At 52.5% G+C, this 17,917-nt stretch overlaps 1 protein-coding gene across 1 annotated transcript; it reads left to right on the top strand.

The window, feature by feature from the left end:
• Positions 1-59: 59 nt before the first annotated feature.
• On the top strand, positions 60-17,389 carry NT5C1A (5'-nucleotidase, cytosolic IA). Its single transcript, XM_030823525.1, has 6 exons — positions 60-478; positions 6,147-6,314; positions 6,733-6,862; positions 9,186-9,308; positions 11,354-11,538; positions 13,125-17,389. The coding sequence occupies exons 1-6, from the start codon at positions 344-346 to the stop codon at positions 13,488-13,490; spliced, it is 1,107 nt and encodes a 368-aa protein (XP_030679385.1). The 5' UTR covers positions 60-343; the 3' UTR covers positions 13,491-17,389.
• The last annotated feature ends 528 nt before the right edge of the window (positions 17,390-17,917 follow it).

Genomic DNA, 17,917 nt, shown 5'->3' with positions numbered 1-17,917 from the left:
ATCAATTTCGCAATCCCCAATCCGCTGCAGCCCACAAACCCAGAGAGCCCCCCTCACTACCCAACCGGCCTCGGGCGTGGGTCGGTCGGGGAAGGAGAGCCCAGCTATCCCTCATACCGTACAGCAGTAGCAGCAGCAACGGCAGCGACACACGGACGACCGAGAGGGCGAGTGTGACCTCCCTCCGCCCGGCGGGCGGGGAGCCCAGCTCACACGCACAGCCTCCCCCCCGCTGCCCGCCCCCTTCCCTCGCCGGGACTCGCCTCCCTCCTGCAGCCCAGCCCCAGCCAGCTCCGCGTCTACGCCGCCGCCTGCTCTGGCCGGGCCAGGTCAGAGACGGAGCATGGAACCTGGGGAGCCCCGGGAGCCCCAGGAGCCCCGCGAGCCCGGGCCAGGAGCGGAGACCGCTGCGGCCCCGGTCTGGGAGGAAGCCAAGATTTTCTACGACAACCTCGCGCCCAAGAAGAAACCCAAATCGGTAAAAGCAATGCACGGGTATGCGGGGGACGGGGGAAGGGTTACCCCGGAGGAGGGGTCATAAGTCTCTTGGGAAGGGACCGGTGGCGCCCCTCTGGGAGGGAACGCAGCTCCTCAACCCCAGAATGCGCCCGGCAGCTGGCGCGGGCTGGGGTTTATTTTGGGAGCTCTGCTCTGGTGTATTTTTTACCGGGACTCGGGTTCCACGCCAGGATCCCCCTCCCCCATGCTGTCATCAGGGCCCAGCTAGAGGCCCGCAGCCCCAGCCCCTCCCCACTCGGGCCGCCGGGGAGCGCGGATTGCACTTGTTGGCGAAGCGGGTCAGCAGCGCTTGCAGAAGTGCCCCAGGCACGGGTAACCAGACTCGGGAACCCGGTTCCTGGCTGTGCGCTCCGGTCTCCGCCATCTGGGCATCGGGCTCCGGACCTGAGACTCTGCGTTTGGGGTCTGGCTCTGGGTCCTGGGCCCTGGGCTGGGGGCAGTGCGCTCCCCGAGTCCTAAGGAAAGGGAGCTGCTCTCTCCAGGCACTGGGATCCACACTCTGCGCTGGGGGACTATCGGCGCCCCTGGCTGCAGGCTCCCAGCGCTGGACTCTGCCCACCAGCTCGGGTTCTGCTCCCCTTGCAGTGGGCATTAACATCCCCACGACCCTGTGGTGGTGTCAACCGTCTGGGGCGTCACACAGAGGAGCTCTCTCCTCTCCCCCATCAAGCAAGTTGATGATGCCCTGGTCTGCCCCTGGGCCTTGCTTTCTCCAGCTTCCCAGATCTCAGAGCTTGAGGAGAGAACTGAGAATAGACGTTGGCCCACAGCGGTCCTCCGAAGGGCTCCAGCTTGATCTTAAAGCAACTTGCTGCTTCCCTCCGAGAACCCTTCCCCAAGAGGTCCACCCTATCGGCAATCATTCCCTGAGCACCTCCAAGCTCTGCTCAACAGTGGGGATTGAAGAATTAACTAAGCTGAGTCCCTGCCTCAGGAGCTCGCTGCACACTGATGGGGGCTCCGGAGATGAGAGCCTGGGGCAGTTGGCAGGGAGTGGAGTAGTGACATCACACTGGGGAAAGCGTTGTAGAAGTGGCACTTATCCTGATCTTAAAGCCTGAGTAGGTGGAGTTTCCCAGAGAGAGGGAAACAGGACAGGCAAAAGTCATGCAGATGTCTCTGAAGCTCAGGACTGTGTTCCTGAATAAGTACTGAATGAAGAATGCAGGATTGTTGGAAGAAGAGCTGGAGGGATGTGGAAGAGCCCACAGAGGGCCTTGGGGATCATGTTAAGGAGTCTGGACCTTACTCAAGGGGGTCAGGGATTTCCAAACTAGCTTCCCCAAGCCCCATGTTTCAGGGAGTCTGCACACATGTGAATCCAATTTATTTTCTTTCTTCTTCAGACTATGTTTTAAACAATTAAAAATGTGTAATAAAACCCAAATCACTCTAATGTATTAGGTGGACATTTTAGCAGCCTGAAGGCCACTAGCTTGTGCTGCAGATTTTTTTTTTAAAGCAAACCTCAGAATAAGGCTTTCCCTGTGATCTGTTTCATCAAAGAGCATCTTGAGATTGCAAGGCCTGTAGTTTAAAACAAAACAAAACAAAAAACCTTTTAGCATTTCCAGCCACTTATTGGTCTGAATCAGGACTTTCTCAATACTGTACAAATACAAACACAGCAACAACTTGGCCGGATGCTGAAGCTTAAGTCTGCACTGGCATTCTAACCTCTAGTTTCAAATTTGTTGTCATGCAAACAACTGTGTTGTTTTCATTGGTTGACTTTATAATAAATAAATAAATGTAATGCATTTGAATCTGTAAAATAAATGTACACCAATTATATATGTTATATCTGTTACCATATGGTATGAGATATATGGTAATATCTGGCTTACATATTGAATTCAAAGTTTATTTGAATTCATTTAAATAAAAAGTCAACCTACATTTAAAAAAACATATGAATACCATTATAGAGCTATTACAGGATTTTTCATCAGGGGATTAACTGGGTCCCATTTTTATTTTAGAAAGATCACTCTGGGATGGATTGGAAAGGGTGGGTCCGGCAGCAAACCCACCAGTGAGAAGGCTGGTGCCTCTCTGAAGAGGAAGCTGGATGAATGTCAGTGCTGTGGCCTGTGTGATGCAGAAGAAGGGATGGAGACTGGGGACCGGGGTGGTGAAAGCATCAGTGCTCAACATCCATTTCCTCCCCAGGCACCAAGGAACCAGAGAGCTCAGGCCCAGTTGTCAGTCATGACCCCTGGGTCAGCCCCTGACTCTCATGGTTCTCTGGGAGGCAAGAAGCCTGGAGGCTTCCCAGCTCCTATTCCTTCCTGCAGAAACCCCTCTTCCCACAGGCTATTTTGGGGGCTCTAGGCCTCATGGGCCCCATCATGGCCTGGCCTGGGCTAATTCTCATTCCCAGGGGCCTGAGTAAAATATTTAACGCCTGAAGGCCTCTGGGAGGCCCTCACCTCATGGGGTCAGAGCACTTCTTCAATCCAGAACTCTCCTGTCCCTCTCTCCTTCAGCAGCCCTTCCCTCTCTAAGTCCTATTAGGAATAACAGCTTTTTGCCTATGTTTCTATCTTGGACCCAACAGGCAGAATTACGTTAGCCTAAATGGGAGCTCCTCAGGCAGTCCAGGTGGGAGTGGGCTGCCCTCTGTTTTTCTTCCATTCCCATCCCCTAGCCGGAGCCATCAGCCTGACCCTGGAAGGCAGAGAGAGCTGCCAGGACCCTGGTTTCCTGGAGCTCTGAGCTCCCAGACTGAGCCCTTGAGTCACTCTGACCCAATTCCCAGTCTGAGATCAGGGCTTCTTTCTGCTCTCTGGAGGAACTGTTCCTAGATGCCCCTGCCAACACATGGCCACCTCTGTGGCCAGGCCCAGGAGGGTCTCTACGTCCACAACTTGTCCCTATCTCTGGCCAGCCCATTTCACCTGCTCCTTCAGCTCCACCTGGAGCCTGGACAGGTCATTCATCAGTCCCAGCTGGGATCCATATTTCTTACACAGCCATGGCCTCTGGGATCTTAGACTCCACCTCACTTGTACTATGTCACAGCAGTCTAAGTGGGGATGCAGAGTCCTGCCCTTGGGACCCCCATTCTGACGGGAAACAGAGACCTGCCATTAGAAACCTCAGTTTGTGAGCACGCCCTGATCATTTCTCCCAAATCTGGAAAGTGAAGGATGGGGAGATGTTTCCAGGGAAGGCGGAAGTAGCAAGGGACAGAATCTTCTGGGAAGTGTTGAGGAGGGGGATAGCAAGGGGACTGCAGTGTGGATAGAGGCCAGGGTAGAGGCCGGAGACTTGAGATCTCATCTTGCTCTGCCTTGACCTAGAGTAATACTCTGCCCCTTTCTGGGCCTGTTTCCCTATCTGGAAAAGAGATAAGCAGAGGACTCTTGGGGCCAATGCAACCAGGATGTTTTTCTTGCAACAACCAGGGGCAGGATGGATTGGGGTCTGTTTGGGTGGCTCAGCCAGAGGGAGCCCAGGACTTGGCAGTCTGGCAGGGACTGTGGGACAGAAAGTGAGAAGTGAGACCTTGGCTGGCTGCCAGGGCTGGAGTGGCAGGCTTGGGAACCTGCCTAATGGGGCTGGGAGGGCAGCTGACTCTCTGTCCTTAGAGGGGTGATGGCCCTGTCCCTGGGGCAGTAAGCCCAGTGGGTGGAGCAAGCTCAGCTCCTGCTCGAAAGGCCTCTGGCCTTCCAGGGTTTATGAGAGTGGGTCTCCCCACTCCACCACCAACCCCACCCTGAGGACACACATATGGTGGTAGTCAGCAACTAAGAAAGGTATTTGGGTTGAACCTCCAAGAAGAAGTACCTGTCCTGCCACTGCCTTACCCAGACCTTGCTGGCCCAATACACCATCTTGGTTGGGGTTCAAAGTCAAATGCAAACTGAGGTCTACCACATGACCTTGGGGAACTCTTTTGTCTTCCACTCCCATTGTAAGGTTCTAAAGCTGCATTAACCACTAGCCACATACAGCTGTTTAAGTTCATTTAAATGAAATAAAATCTAAAATTCAGCTTCTCAGTCTCATTAGTCACATTTCAAATTGTTCCATAGTCACAGGGGCAGCACAGATTATGGAATATTTCCATTATCATAGAAAGTTCCATTGGACAGTGCTCTTTTAAAAGATGGCATTGGCCTGTCTTGGGGGTGGATCATGAGCTCCATGGGGACAGGGATCACACTTGTGTTGTTTCCTGCCATGTCCACCACAGTGTTTCTCAGATGGTAACCACTCAATGTTGTCAACTGATTGGAGCCCAGGACTGACCCCAGGAAGAAGCAATGGGGTTGAGTACATGACCCACGGGTGATCAGGAGAGGTGAGAATGCAAGGTGCATTTATGAGCCTTGACCTCAATTTGAGCCCCTCATTTTTAATTTGTAAAGTGGGAATCATGACCCCAGGACTTCTCAGGACACAGAGATGTGGTGGGATTCTCTAGGTATCTGTAAATCCCTTGGGCACTCATATTCTGATCCTCCCTAGGGACTATAAAGGTCCAGCTGCTGTCTGGGGTCGTGGGTGCCTGTAGTCCCAGCTACTTGGGAGGCTGAGGCAGGACAATCGCTCGAACCTGAGAGGCGGAGGTTGCAGTGAGCCAAGATCACGCCACTGCACTCCAGCCTGGGCAACAAGAGTGAAACTCCATCTCAGAAAAAAAAAAAAAAAAAAAAAAAAGAGGGGGAAAGTATGCCCTGATGTGAGAAAGGTCAGATGGGGCAAAGCTGGGGGATGGGAAGAGGGGAATGGAAAGAGAAGTAGGGGTCTGTTGTGAAGGGCTTTCTATTTCCACACTAGAGGCTGCCAGCCATATTCTGAGAATAGTGTGCACCACTAAAGGGGGGGCCGTGGTCAGATCTGAACTTTAGAAAAATCCCCTGACAGCAGCATGAATGACAAATTAGAGAAGGTGACAGATGATGATGGCCTGAACGAAAGAAGTGGGTGGATACTAGTAGAGTTGACTCATTTTGGTGATCGATTGATGAGGAAGGGAGTTGAGGCTGACTTCCCAGCTTCTGCTTCAGTAATGAATGGATAGTGGTTCTAAGGCTTGCTATGAGTTACAGGGAGAAGGGATCAGGTTTGGGAGGGGAGAAGGTGATGGGAATTCAGCCTTGGGAATGTTAAGTTTGAGAGGCTGTTAGTCAACTGGGGCAGTTAGATGGATATGTGAATCTGGAGCTCAGGAGACAGATCCGGGCTGGAGATACGTTTTTTATATAAATTGTCATATTTATGGGCATCATTTCTTCCTAAGGGCGTGCAGCTCTTATTTTACAATGGAAACCATCTGAGATAATCTCCAGCATCAGTCATGCTTTGGCCACATACATTGGCTTCATTTTTTTCTTGTGTCCAGATGCCTGACTAGATTGCAAACTCCCAAGGGCATGGCCCTCCCCCCATCAGATTGTGCTTCCAGCAAGGGAGCCAGCACCTCTCTCAAGCCCCATCTGGGTCCGTCATAGATGGGGTCCTGACCTAAGTCCACATCTGCTCAAGGCTGGGCCTCTTCAGGTAGAGACTGGGTCTGGGTCTTCTCCATGTCCTCACTACCCAGGGAGACTCACACATGTGAGCCTGCCTCAGGGGCAGTCATCTGAGTGACGACCCCTTCTCCCATACCTCTGCAGCCCAAGCCTCAGAATGCAGTCACCATCGCTGTGTCCTCCCGAGCCTTGTTTCGCATGGACGAGGAGCAGCGGATCTATACGGAGCAGGGCGTGGAGGAGTACGTGCGCTACCAGCTGGAACATGAGAACGAGCCCTTCAGCCCCGGGCCAGCCTTCCCTTTCGTGAAGGTGAGGGAGCAGTTCCTCCGCTAGCTCATAGAGCGCCTTTGTGGGGATTAGAAAACAGCACTCCCATGGGTATTTGAGTAAGGAAAAAGGGCCCCTCTGGGCAGATGTAACCACACAGGTGCACAGCTTGGCTAGGTGACAGAGCCTTTTGGGAAGAAAATTTGTCCACCCTCTGGACCAATGCAGCCCCATGCCTGGTAACCAGCTTGGTGAGTGGAATGCGGGCTGGATTTCAGCCCCGACTCTCTCTAGCGAGGTACCCCTGAGCGGTAAGCAACTTGCATTAGGAGAAGTTAGCTCATGCGCACTTATCTCATCCCAAGCATGGCTCCTCACCTCCTCTCATTGGATCCTTGGCCACCAACTTCAGGTATCAATCCTTGGGGGTCTAAGCTGGGGGGTGCCCTCTCCTTTCCAGGCTCTGGAGGCCGTGAACAGGCGGCTGCGGGAGCTGTACCCCGATAGTGAGGATGTCTTCGACATCGTCCTCATGACAAACAACCATGCTCAAGTGGGTGTCCGCCTCATCAACAGTATCAACCACTATGGTGAGCACGAGCATGAGGATGGGGGGTTTGCCCTGGGACACCCCTACCAGACCCCCCAGGGATGGGGCCACACCTCTGCAGGATGGAGTTGTACTGACCAGAACCCCAAGCCCATTGTGTGCTGGTAAATTCGCTCTTTAAACAAACAAACAAAACCCTGACTTGTAGTGTTGCTAGTTTTCAGGGTGTAAATATTTCCACCAGGACTGGTTTCAAGCTATCAGTGGTTGAACAACACAAATGGCTCACAACATTTCTGAATGTTTAACTGTGGGCTTTTGCAAGCCAGTCCAAGCCAGCTCCAGCACACCCTACTCTCAGTGTGATTAGGTGGGACAGTTACTGCCTCCCTGCCTCAGTTTCTCTAACTGTGATGGGGCTAACAGGCCTCACAAGGCTGCTGGGAGAATCAGGTGCAACTGTCAGAGTGAAAGGGCTTTGTGTCTTATTCTAAACTCAAGGTTAAAAATAATAGACCCTCCAGAGCTAGCTTAAGCCCAAGAGAATTTCTTATTAGGTTACAGGGGTGTCTTTCAGAGGGCAGGAAATAAAATTGGGCCTACAAAGGCCTGAATCCAAGTACTAGAAATCTCTCCCAGCTCTTCTTTTCTTCAGGCCACATGAACCTTTATTTGTGCTTCTCTAGCAAGTTTGCTCTTTTTTTTTTCCTCTCTCCCCTGAAATTGGATTTCTCTGCTTTTCCTAAATAAAAACCATACTAAAGAAAAGCAGGCCAGGCGCGGTGGCTCACTCCTGTAATCCCAGCAATTTGGGAGGCCAGGACGGGTGGAACACTTGAGGTCAGGAGTTCAAAACCAGCCTAACATGGTAAAACCCTGTCTCTACTAAAAATACAAAAATTATCCTGTCGTGGTGGTGCACACCTGTAATCCCAGCTACTCGGGAGGCTGAGGTATGAGAATCACTTGAACCCAGGAGGCAGAGGTTGCAATGAACTGAGATCACCCCACTGCACTCCAGCCTGGTGACAGAGTGAGATGGAAAGGAAAAGAGAGGGGAGGGGAGGGGAGGGGAGGGGAGGGGAGGGGGAGGGGAGGGGGGGGGGGAGGGGAGGGGAGGGGAGGGGAGGGGAGGGGAGGGGAGGGGAGGGGAGGGGGGGGGGGGGGGAGGGGAGGGGAGGGGGGAGGGGAGGGGAGGGGGAGGGGAGGGAGGGGAGGGGAGGGGAGGGGAGGGGAGAGGAGAGGAGAGGAGAGGAGAGGAGAGGAGAGGAGAGGAGAGGAGAGGAGAGGAGAGGAGAGGAGAGGAGAGGAGAGGAGAGGAGAGGAGAAAGAGAAATCCACCTTGGGGAGAGAGAGAGACAGAAAAATAATACACCTGGCCGGGCGCGGTGGCTCACGCCTGTGATCCCAGCACTTTGGGAGGCCGAGGCGGGGGATCACGAGGTCAGGAGATCGGATGGCTAACACGGTGAAACCGCGTCTCTACTAAAAATACAAAAAAAATTAGCCGGGCGTGGTGGTGGGGCCTGTGGTCCCAGCTACTCTGGAGGCGGAGGCAGAAGAATCACGTGAACCCGGGAGGCGGAGCTTGCAGTGAGCCGAGATCGTGCCACTGGGCGACAGAGCGAGACTCTGTCTCAAAAAAAAAAGAAAGAAAAAGAAAAAGAGTACACCTATATTTATGGGTTTACCAGGCCTGGTTTTTAGCAACCAAGAGAGTCTAGTTGGCATTTTTAAATCCTAATTTCAAATTCTTGGGAGCAGGGTTGACAGTAAAAATATTTAACCACCTGTGTGACATACACACTGCGTAATCAGGACAGACTCTCCCTATAGTGCTGAAGCAGGGCCCTGAAGGACCCCTGCCATACCAGGCATTACCGCCTTCTGTTGTGGACGCTGGAGAGGACAGAGGTCCTGGGTAAGGGGCTGCGAGAGTGACGGGTAACTTAATGGGCTCAGAGCAGCAGCCGTTTATCAACCAACAAATACTTTACAACCTTTGCAGTCATGGGGACCAGCGGTTGACAACCTAGGTAATCAGATTGGCCCAGCTGGGGTCAGGTGTCTGCTCTTATCCAATCAGCTAGGGCCAGGAGGCGGGGTCATACAGGCTTGTAGCACTGTGATCCTTGACAAGAGGATGTCCCTGTGAGCTGGGCAATTGCTCTAGAGATGTGATCGTCCTCACTTCATGAAGGATGGAGGGGCTCAGAGGGGAACACTGGCCGAAAATTACACAGAGACATGCTGTGCTGCCCTACCACACCCAGAACTAGGATGGCGTCCACTGGGCACAGAGAGACTGCCCTGAAGCCCAGGGTTGACCCTGGCCTCACCTGGGTCCTCTACCTCCTTCCCAGATCTGTTCATCGAGAGGTTCTGCATGACAGGTGGGAACAGCCCGATCTGCTACCTCAAGGCCTATCACACCAACCTCTACTTGTCAGCCGACGCGGAAAAAGTGCGAGAAGCCATTGATGAGGGTAAGTCTAAGTGAGGAGGGAGAATATGGGGAGTGCAGCAAAGAGGTCCCTGAGGCGGGAGGCCTGGTCCTAAAGTTCCGAGCAGGTGCTGGGAGTTGCCATGGTAACTAGAAGGCAAGGCTGACTAATACTTTCCTTAATTCTTATAATCTGTCCTATAAATTCTGAAAGCAAGGCCCTACCCATTCCATCTTCCTACCTCTGGCCCTACTGTGTCATGGATGCTTTTGCTTCTCAGCATCACCCAGCCTTCTGTTTCCACGGAAACCCTCTCTACAGCCCAGAAAGCTACTTTCTTCTATGATTCCTCCAAGTCAGAAGGAGTTCTGATTCCTGTAGGACCATAGGCAGCCTCTGCCCTGCCCTGGGCCAATGGGAAGGAGGATTCATATCTAGTCCAGCCTGAAAGCCTGAGTGGTGGGGTCTGGGGAATGGCCAGCATCTCCAGCAGCTGGACTGGCCAGTGCTTAGGGGAGTTTAGGAGACCCAGATGCGAGTACTGACAAAGAGAATGTCCCTCTATGTGTGTCTTTCGAGGGGCAGTTTTGGGTAGTAGCCACAGTCTCAGTCCTCCCAACGAGGTGCGTATCCTATTGCACGTGAGATAAAACAGGCCCATAGAGGAGCAAGGACTGGCCAGGTGCCTGAGAGGGTTCCTTAGGCTGAACACTAGTGGCAAGTTTCTCTATCAACCAACAATATATTCACTTTTCTCTTCCTCTTTCATGTTGTCCCTGCCTGGAAGCCTGGCCTCTCTCCCCCTGATAACTCACTCTCCTGAGCTGCTTGGGAGCCCCTAGAGGCTTTCTTTAACCAGGAACCAGGAGCCATTTCCCTAGACAGATGTCACACCCTCTGGTTGGGGCCTTGGCACTGGCATGTAGGTGTGCTTCTGTGTGTTTGTAACTTGACCTCAGGCTAGGGAGCAGGAGAATGGTCCACAGGGAGGCCCTGCTGAGGGTAGGGGTGGTTCTGGGTCATCTTGATTCCAGTGCTGGCAGAGCTGAGAAGGTGCCTGGCTTGAAGCCTGGCACTGGCCCTGCTTGCAGCATCCTCAGGCCAGTGAAGTTGTGTGCGGGTAGCACTGCTCACTCCTCCCAAAGCTCACCTAATCCCAGCCTCTGTGATCCTCAGTTCTCAAAGAGTTGGGCTGAAGTGGGCTTTGAAGAGATGGAGACTAGGGAATGAGCTCGGCCAGCTGCCCAGGTCTCCAGCCTCCCAGCACTGGCTCTCTGCCATCTATTGCAGCTCTAGCCTGGAGCCTGAACCCCTGAGAGGCATCCTTGGACCCCTGGAGGAGCCCAGGGTTGCAGAGTCTGTGCACACAACTAGCCATCACTTGTGCTGTCTCCCAGGGCCACCTAGGTTGTTTTTTGGAACCCTGAACAGCCGACAGCAGGGCATACCTTGGTGTCATTGTAGCTGTAGACTGAGGGTGCACGTACTCAACTCACCCGATTGCAGCCCCTTGTCTCAGTCCCAGAGCTGAGAGGCCCTTAATTTTACAGTGGTCCAGAGAAGGTGAGTGACTTGCTAGAACCAATGGTGAGAGAGTGACTGAGGCCAAGCCAGAGTTGGGGCCCCTTCCCAGCCCCACTGTAGGTCTACATCAGGGGCTGTGAGGCACCCCTGGCAGGAAGGCAGTGGCCGATGGGACTCATGTTTGGCTGGTCCACAGCAGCATGATCTTACTATGTGTTAAAGTATTGAAATTCCTTCACCCTCATTGGTAAATAGTTCCTGCCCTGAGTCCTGAGTGCCGTCCTGCCCCCCGGGACTCCTCCCAGACTTTTCTACAAAGCAATAACCAACAGGGTAACCTGGCAAGGCAAGGGCCCTAGAGATCTGCTTCAGAGCTACTGCTACTGCCCTCTTCTTGGCCAGGTTCCATGCACTACCAGTTTTTACATGTTTTAAATACTAGTTTTCATCAGCCTTGCCCTGAGTCCTGTATGAGGCAGGTGGGGCAAAGATAGCCTAAGATACCCCACTCCAGCCATACTGCCCAGCCTGAAGGCAGACAATGCTTGCCTCTCTCTGCCTAGGGATCGCAGCTGCCACCATCTTCAGCCCCAGCAGGGACGTGGTTGTGTCCCAGAGTCAGCTGCGCGTGGCCTTCGATGGGGACGCTGTGCTCTTCTCGGACGAGTCGGAGCGCATCGTCAAGGCCCACGGGCTGGACCGATTCTTCGAGCATGAGAAGGCCCACGAGAACAAACCTCTGGCTCAGGTGCTCCCCACAGACCCAGAACCTCTGAGAGGAACAAGGCAGCTCCCCAAACCTGCCCTTGGCCTGCACTCCCAGCCCGGAAGCAAACAAACCCCGAGCTCAGCCCAGATTCCAGCTTGGTCCCCTCGACCCTCTCACTTGACCACTGGCCCCCCATCAATGAGCTTCCACCTGCTTTGTTGAGCCCACACTGAAGTCCCAACCCTCCTTTGAAGCCTCCATTCTCTACCTAGCCTCTCTCTAAGCCCATACCCACTCCACAGCCCAAATCCCCATTTCTGAGGTCTCCTTTCCCTCCCTGACGTCCTCATTCTCTACGTCCCCACCTCTTCTCTGAAGTCTCTGCCCTGCTCTGAAGGCCTCATCCTGTCTCTCTGAAGCTCCCATCCTCTCTCTGGAACCCTCACTTCCTCCCTGAGATCCCCCACCCCTCTGAGAGCACGCCCACCCTCTTAAGAAGCCTGTTTCCCCTCACTGGAAACAGGAGGAAAGGAATTGCTGGACTAGGGCGCCTCATTGGGGCAGGGAGATCCAGCTGGGTGTGGCATCTGGGGCAGACCACTTGCTTTGGGACATCTTCTGCTATCCATCCCTTGGCTGGGGGCACAGGGACCCTCACTCACCCTCAAACTGCTCAGTGTCTCTCAGAACAGAATATACCCTAGAGCTTGGTGGAAATTCCCTGGAGTTGGGGCTGTTGGGATTCTCCAGCTCTGCTGGGAGCTCTTATTTGAGCTTTTAACAAAAACCTGGGTGCTCAATAATCTCAGAGCCCCTCTCTCCAAGAGCTCAGCAGGCTTCAGTTGTGGCTCCTAAATATTCAGTTCACGTCTGTTCTTGCGAGTTGCCTATGAAATCCTTGGGAATCCAGAGCAGGAGAGTTTTCCTACTAAGTGGTAAGCAGAGGCCCAGGAGACCACGCTTATTCCAGTTTACATAGCAAGCGAGAGGTCTCCAAGACGAGGAGCCCACTTTTGTTTATTTTTAGCTGCTTTGGAAATAAGCAGTTTTCTTCATCGTCGTCTGTTTTTTTATTCTCACATCCTCAGGAAGCTTCATTGTTCTGGTACTGTAGAGAATAAATTCTTCCCCTGACCCTAGAGAGCTTGAGGATGACACCCTGAGCCACCTGGGTGCCAGATGGGCACGGTTGATACTCAACAGTTACACATTGGTCCACCTTCTCCAGCTGTTTATAGCTGGAGTCCATTCTGATTGGAGGGTGCCCATGCCATAGTGACTATATAGTTTTAATATCCCCCCTGTTGATGGGCATCGAAGGCTACACTTACAGACCTTCAGGACAGACATCTGTATACCTTGATGGGCATATGGATGGATGATACATATCAACAGTTGCCCTGATAGTTATCCTGACCCAGCACCAATATACAATAACACAGATCCCCTGACTAGAGCCCCACTGGTGCACACAGTAGCCTAAGCAGGCATAAGCAGAACTAACTGAAAGATTCAGGGATCCTGAAGTTTTCCGCACCAAACAAGACACTAGTGCTTTAGGGAGAGCAGGGGACAAATATTTAGGAGGTGGTAGAGCTAACAATGTTCCCCTTGCCTTCTCATAGGGCCCCTTAAAGGGCTTTCTAGAGGCACTGGGTAGGTTGCAGAAGAAGTTCTACTCCAAAGGCCTGCGGCTGGAGTGCCCAATTCGTACCTACTTGGTGACAGCACGCAGTGCAGCCAGTTCCGGGGCCCGGGCTCTCAAGACCCTGCGCAGCTGGGGCCTGGAGACAGATGAAGCCTTGTTCCTCGCTGGAGCGCCCAAGGGCCCCCTCCTCGAGAAGATCCGCCCACACATCTTCTTTGATGACCAGATGTTCCATGTGGCTGGGGCTCAGGAGATGGGCACTGTGGCTGCCCATGTGCCTTATGGTGTGGCACAGACACCCCGGCGGACTGCACCTGCAAAGCAGGCCCCATCTGCACAGTAGCTGAACCACCAGCTTTACTGATCCACATCGCTCCAGGTTCCCTGACATACTTCGACACCTCTGGTAGATCCCTCTAGTTTCTCACTGTTCTGTCCTTCTGCCTGTCTGCCCTCATCCCTATGAGTGATGTACTTGTAGGAAATTATGCAGACGGGACTGGCATTCTCAACATCTCTCCTTTGGGGCAAATTCTGTGCCATGATCCTGAGTAGGACAGTAGGACTGTGCAGAGTAGCTGGATTGCAGGGGGGAAGTTAATGGGTCTGAGAAAGGGAGGGTCGGAGAAGCCAGGATTTCTCAAAAGTGACTTAGGATGAAAACTAGCTCAATGTGGTGTAAAGAACACTGCTATGGAAGAGAGTGGATCTGGCTTCTAAGCTCTGTCCTGGTATTAACTGCATGACTTTGAGTAATCCCTCCCCTTCATGGGCCCCAGTTTCCCCACCTTTTGGGCGGTTTTCAAGCTCCTTTTTAGCCAAAGAAGCTTGGTTCTTTAAGATCGCCCTCTTAGAAGGAAGCATTCTGTGTCAGTGCTGCTGCTGGTATGTATGGCACCTTTGTGCAAATTACAAAAGAACACTGCCTAGGCGAATGAAGAACAAAAAGACATCCCTTCCTCTGGCCTGACCCAGTCCCATGCTGGGGTACGCAGTTTAGCAGGATAGAGGCTGGATTTCAGCCCCCATGTGTCCCCTCAGCTCAGAGGCCTTTGTCAAATGGACAAAATGCAAAATCGCCCCCAGCGACTCTATCTATAATTTTACACATTTTGAAACCACTGGACAAGATGACCTATCTGCTCCTGTGATTCTCTAACGTGAATGGTCATCAGGGCTCAGCCCAGGAAGCAAGGGGAGTGAATTGGACATGCATACAGACTCTCCTCCAGCCAGCAGGGGGCACTGCAGGCTCTTCCTGGGGAGGAGCATTAGTAGTTGCCTGCTTAGTGTTTCCTTTGCTCTTGCTTTGAGCCAAAGTTCAGTTGCTCTTTCCTGCCAAGACCCTCACTTCCACCACCCTCACTCCCCCAGTTATTGCATCCTGTTGAGCAGCTCTGCTGGTGGGGAACGGGACAGAGCATGGGTGTCTACTGTTGTGGCCCCAATTCTAGGGGAAGAAAGTGCAGTGGCTGAGGTAGGTGGTTGTCCGGGCTGAGCCCCAGGGTGAGGTGCTGCCTGGGGTGAAGTGGGAAGTGTCAGGAGGTCTGGTGTGGGACAGAAGGTACTGAGACAGTGACGCTTGGAGAGGAAGGAGCTGAAATGTGCACTAGCAAAATTCTCCAGCTATGGGATTGTGAGTGGAAGGCCAGTCAGAGGCTGCCTTTGGAGGTAATGAGCTCTCCATCAGTGGATGCTGAGCAAGGGCTTCCAGGATGAGATGACCTCCCCATGAAATGCATCAGCGGATCCTCCACATTTGCAGGCGTCCCTGCGGCCCCTTCTTCACCACTTTCAGAGGAGAACTCTCACTGCTTGATGAGTCAGCCTCCTCCTGTGCTGAGCATCCCTGGCTCTCTCCGGAGGGAGGGTGGAAGCACCAATGGCTGGTCCCTAGGAAGACAGAAGGCGTGAGCAGACATCTGTGTGTGGGCTGATTGCCAGGCTTCTAGGAGGAATCCTAGTCATGAGCAAGCGCTTTGTAAAGAAAACCACAAGTATCATGAGAGGGGCAGAAGCCTGGAGGTGTGGTGGCAGGAAATAGGGGAGGAGAGCACCCTGGGGTTTTTGATCTTTGTCCTTCTGGGGATTCAGCTCAGGGTCTGAATGGGCACAGGTTCTGTGCAGTGTGGGGCAGGGTAAGAGATGCAGAAAGATATTTCAGGAAGGAGAACAAAGTGAGAAGGCACAGGTGGTTCTCAAAATGAGCAACGATTTGGGCCAGAAGAGAAAGGCTGGGCTGGGCTTTTGCTGTCATTGTCAGAGGTCTCCATGAGGCTGGTCCCAGGGAGGAAGGGTATGGCTGTGTGGAGTGACTGGGACAGACACCCACAGTGACTGCTTTATCAGGGGACACTGGCATTATTGCCCCTAGAAGGGCATGTGATAATGTCTTTGCACAAGGTCATTTCCACTGCACAGCCAGGATCCTTCTGGCTAACAGAGGAGGCCTTGGGGCGGAAGACCCGGGTTGTGTCTCTACTTCCAGAGCTCCAAGCCTAGACAGAGGTACTGTGAGGGCCAAGAACAACCTCAAGGAAACAAAAAAGAAGTGAAGGAGGGAGCTCAGCCCCTGAGTCTCCTTTATTCTTGGCTGAACCGCAGAAAGTCCCTCTCCTTCTCACTCCCAGGGGTCAGAATCACCCCCGTGGAAGAGCCTCCAAGGCTCACAGAACCAGTGACTGCAAGAAGCCTACAAGGCCGGGCACAGCCCAGGCTCACAGCGTGGCAACAGGCTGCCTGACCGGGGTGGACCTGTGCACTGGGGATGACACCAGATGTCACCTAATTAAGATAAACTGCAGGGATTCTGGGACCTGTGTGGTCTTGCCCCCAGGGCCTGGTGATGAACACCACTGATGATTCCATATCTCTCAGGAAGCAGGAAAATATGATGCTGGAAGCAGAAAGATAAGGTGCAGTAAAAGCCATGGATTTCACTGGAGCCATCATTAATAGACACAGACAGCCCTGGGCAATGGAGAAACACTAAGAGTCTAAATTCTATTATTGAAATCACAAATGAGCATCTCAGGCCTGGAAAAAAGCTTTCAGTCACTGGAATAAAAAGCCAGAAATCTGAGGGGCAGTCTTAGGCAGCAGTTACACGGGCCTTCTGATTGTCTTAGAGGTGAGGAGGTGCCCAGGGATGAGGAACATTGAGTGTTGTTCACCAGGAAATTTAAAAGCCAGGTGAACACCAAAGTCCCAGGCCTAACCAGGGAATGCAGTACTGAGGCGGAGCAGCCACGGCTTCTGTAACACTGGACCCCTTTAGCTGAGAGCACAACTTCCCCAACAAGCCCTGCAGAACACTGGTTCCAGGAGATGCCTGCCAGCAAAATCCCAGAGCCAATGGGACTGCTGCTTAGCAGAAAAATGGAAGCCCTGTTACTAAGCACTGAGACTGCTCAGCCAGTTGCAAAACATCCCCCTCTCCTATCTGAGAGCCCAATCAGAGTAGTGGGGATATATCAGAATGTGCCAGAGAAAAATAGAAACTAGCAAGAAGTTCAAAGCCAAGATGGATTTGGCATTATAATGACACTCAATTGGTGTGCACCAGTACAGCCAAACTGATGACTAAAATCTTGAAATACCTCCATAGCAGTTGGTAAATAATGCTGCGCTGAGTCCCCTGAATGTCTCTTCGTGGCCTCAGCTGACCTTTCCACTGTGAGCGCTCCATTTTCCCACAATGCAGCCTCTAGGAGGCTGCAGCGGCACTATGGCCGGTGTCTACTCTGTTTTGTGGTGTCCTGGCCATGCTGGTTTAGGGAGGTAAAGTAACTTGCCCAAAGCCATAGAGCTAGTAAGTGGCAGTGCTGGGACTCAAACTCATGTCCATCTGATTCTAGGACCCAGGTTTTCAACCATTTTGTCATACTGCTCATACATATGCATGGAGATAGCCAGAAAAGCTCCATTCTGAGGTCTTCACTAAAGGAGTTTACTTATCCGACACTTAACATGTTGATTTCCTGCATGGTGAAATGCTGGAATACATTTGAGTGGGTGCTTTTATTATAGCTTCCTAAACAGCTACAAATAATTTAAATTAGAGCCAAACATTTGTGAACCCCCAGAAGCACTTCCAAACAATCCCAAGTTCTGTGAAGACCCCTGTTTTGGGCTAATGCAGAGTTTGGCAAACTCTGGGCCCACGGGCCAAATCTGACCCATCACCTGTTTTTGTAAAGAAACTTTGACTGGGGCCAGGCACGGTGGCTCATGCCTGTAATCCCAGCACTTTGGGAGGCCAAGGCGGGTGGATCACAAGATCAGGAGATCGAGACCATCCTGCCCAACATGATGAAACCCCGTCTCTACTAAAAATACAAAAATCAGCTGGGCGTGGTGGTGCACACCTGTAGTCCCAGCTACTCGGGAGGCTGAGGCAGGAGGATCGCTTGAACCCGGGAGGCGGAGGTTGCAGTGAACCGAGATCACTCCACTGCACTCCAGCCTGGCAACAGGGTGAGACTCTGTCTCAAAGAAAAAAAAAAAAGATAAAAGAAACTTTGATTGGAACACAGCCATGCCCATTTGTTTACATATGTTTATGGCTGATTTCACACTGCAACAGCAGAGTTGAATTTTTGCAACAGAGGCTGCAAGCCAAAAATATTTATTATCTGGCCCTTTACAGAAAAATGTGCGGACCCCTGGGCTAAGGCAGACAGCCTGGCTGATGCCTCAGTGGGATGAGCCAGGTCACATCCACCTATGCATCTGTGGGCGGAGGTTGGCTCCACTGCCGAAGGGAAGGGA

The sequence above is a fragment of the Nomascus leucogenys genome, chromosome 12 (assembly GCF_006542625.1).
Source record: "Nomascus leucogenys isolate Asia chromosome 12, Asia_NLE_v1, whole genome shotgun sequence".
NCBI classification, from domain to species: Eukaryota; Metazoa; Chordata; class Mammalia; order Primates; family Hylobatidae; genus Nomascus; species Nomascus leucogenys.
The sequence above is the reverse complement of the archived record's forward strand: the minus strand, read 5'-3'. Positions and strand labels throughout refer to the sequence as shown.

Excerpts from the sequence above, each read along its gene's own strand:
- NT5C1A (XM_030823525.1), top strand. The coding sequence starts at position 344 with ATGGAACCTGGGGAGCCCCGGGAGCCCCAGGAGCCCCGCGAGCCCGGG. Across the intron at positions 6,315-6,732 it reads CAGCCTTCCCTTTCGTGAAG|GCTCTGGAGGCCGTGAACAG; the intron begins GTGAGGGAGCAG and ends TCTCCTTTCCAG. Across the intron at positions 6,863-9,185 it reads CAACAGTATCAACCACTATG|ATCTGTTCATCGAGAGGTTC; the intron begins GTGAGCACGAGC and ends CCTCCTTCCCAG.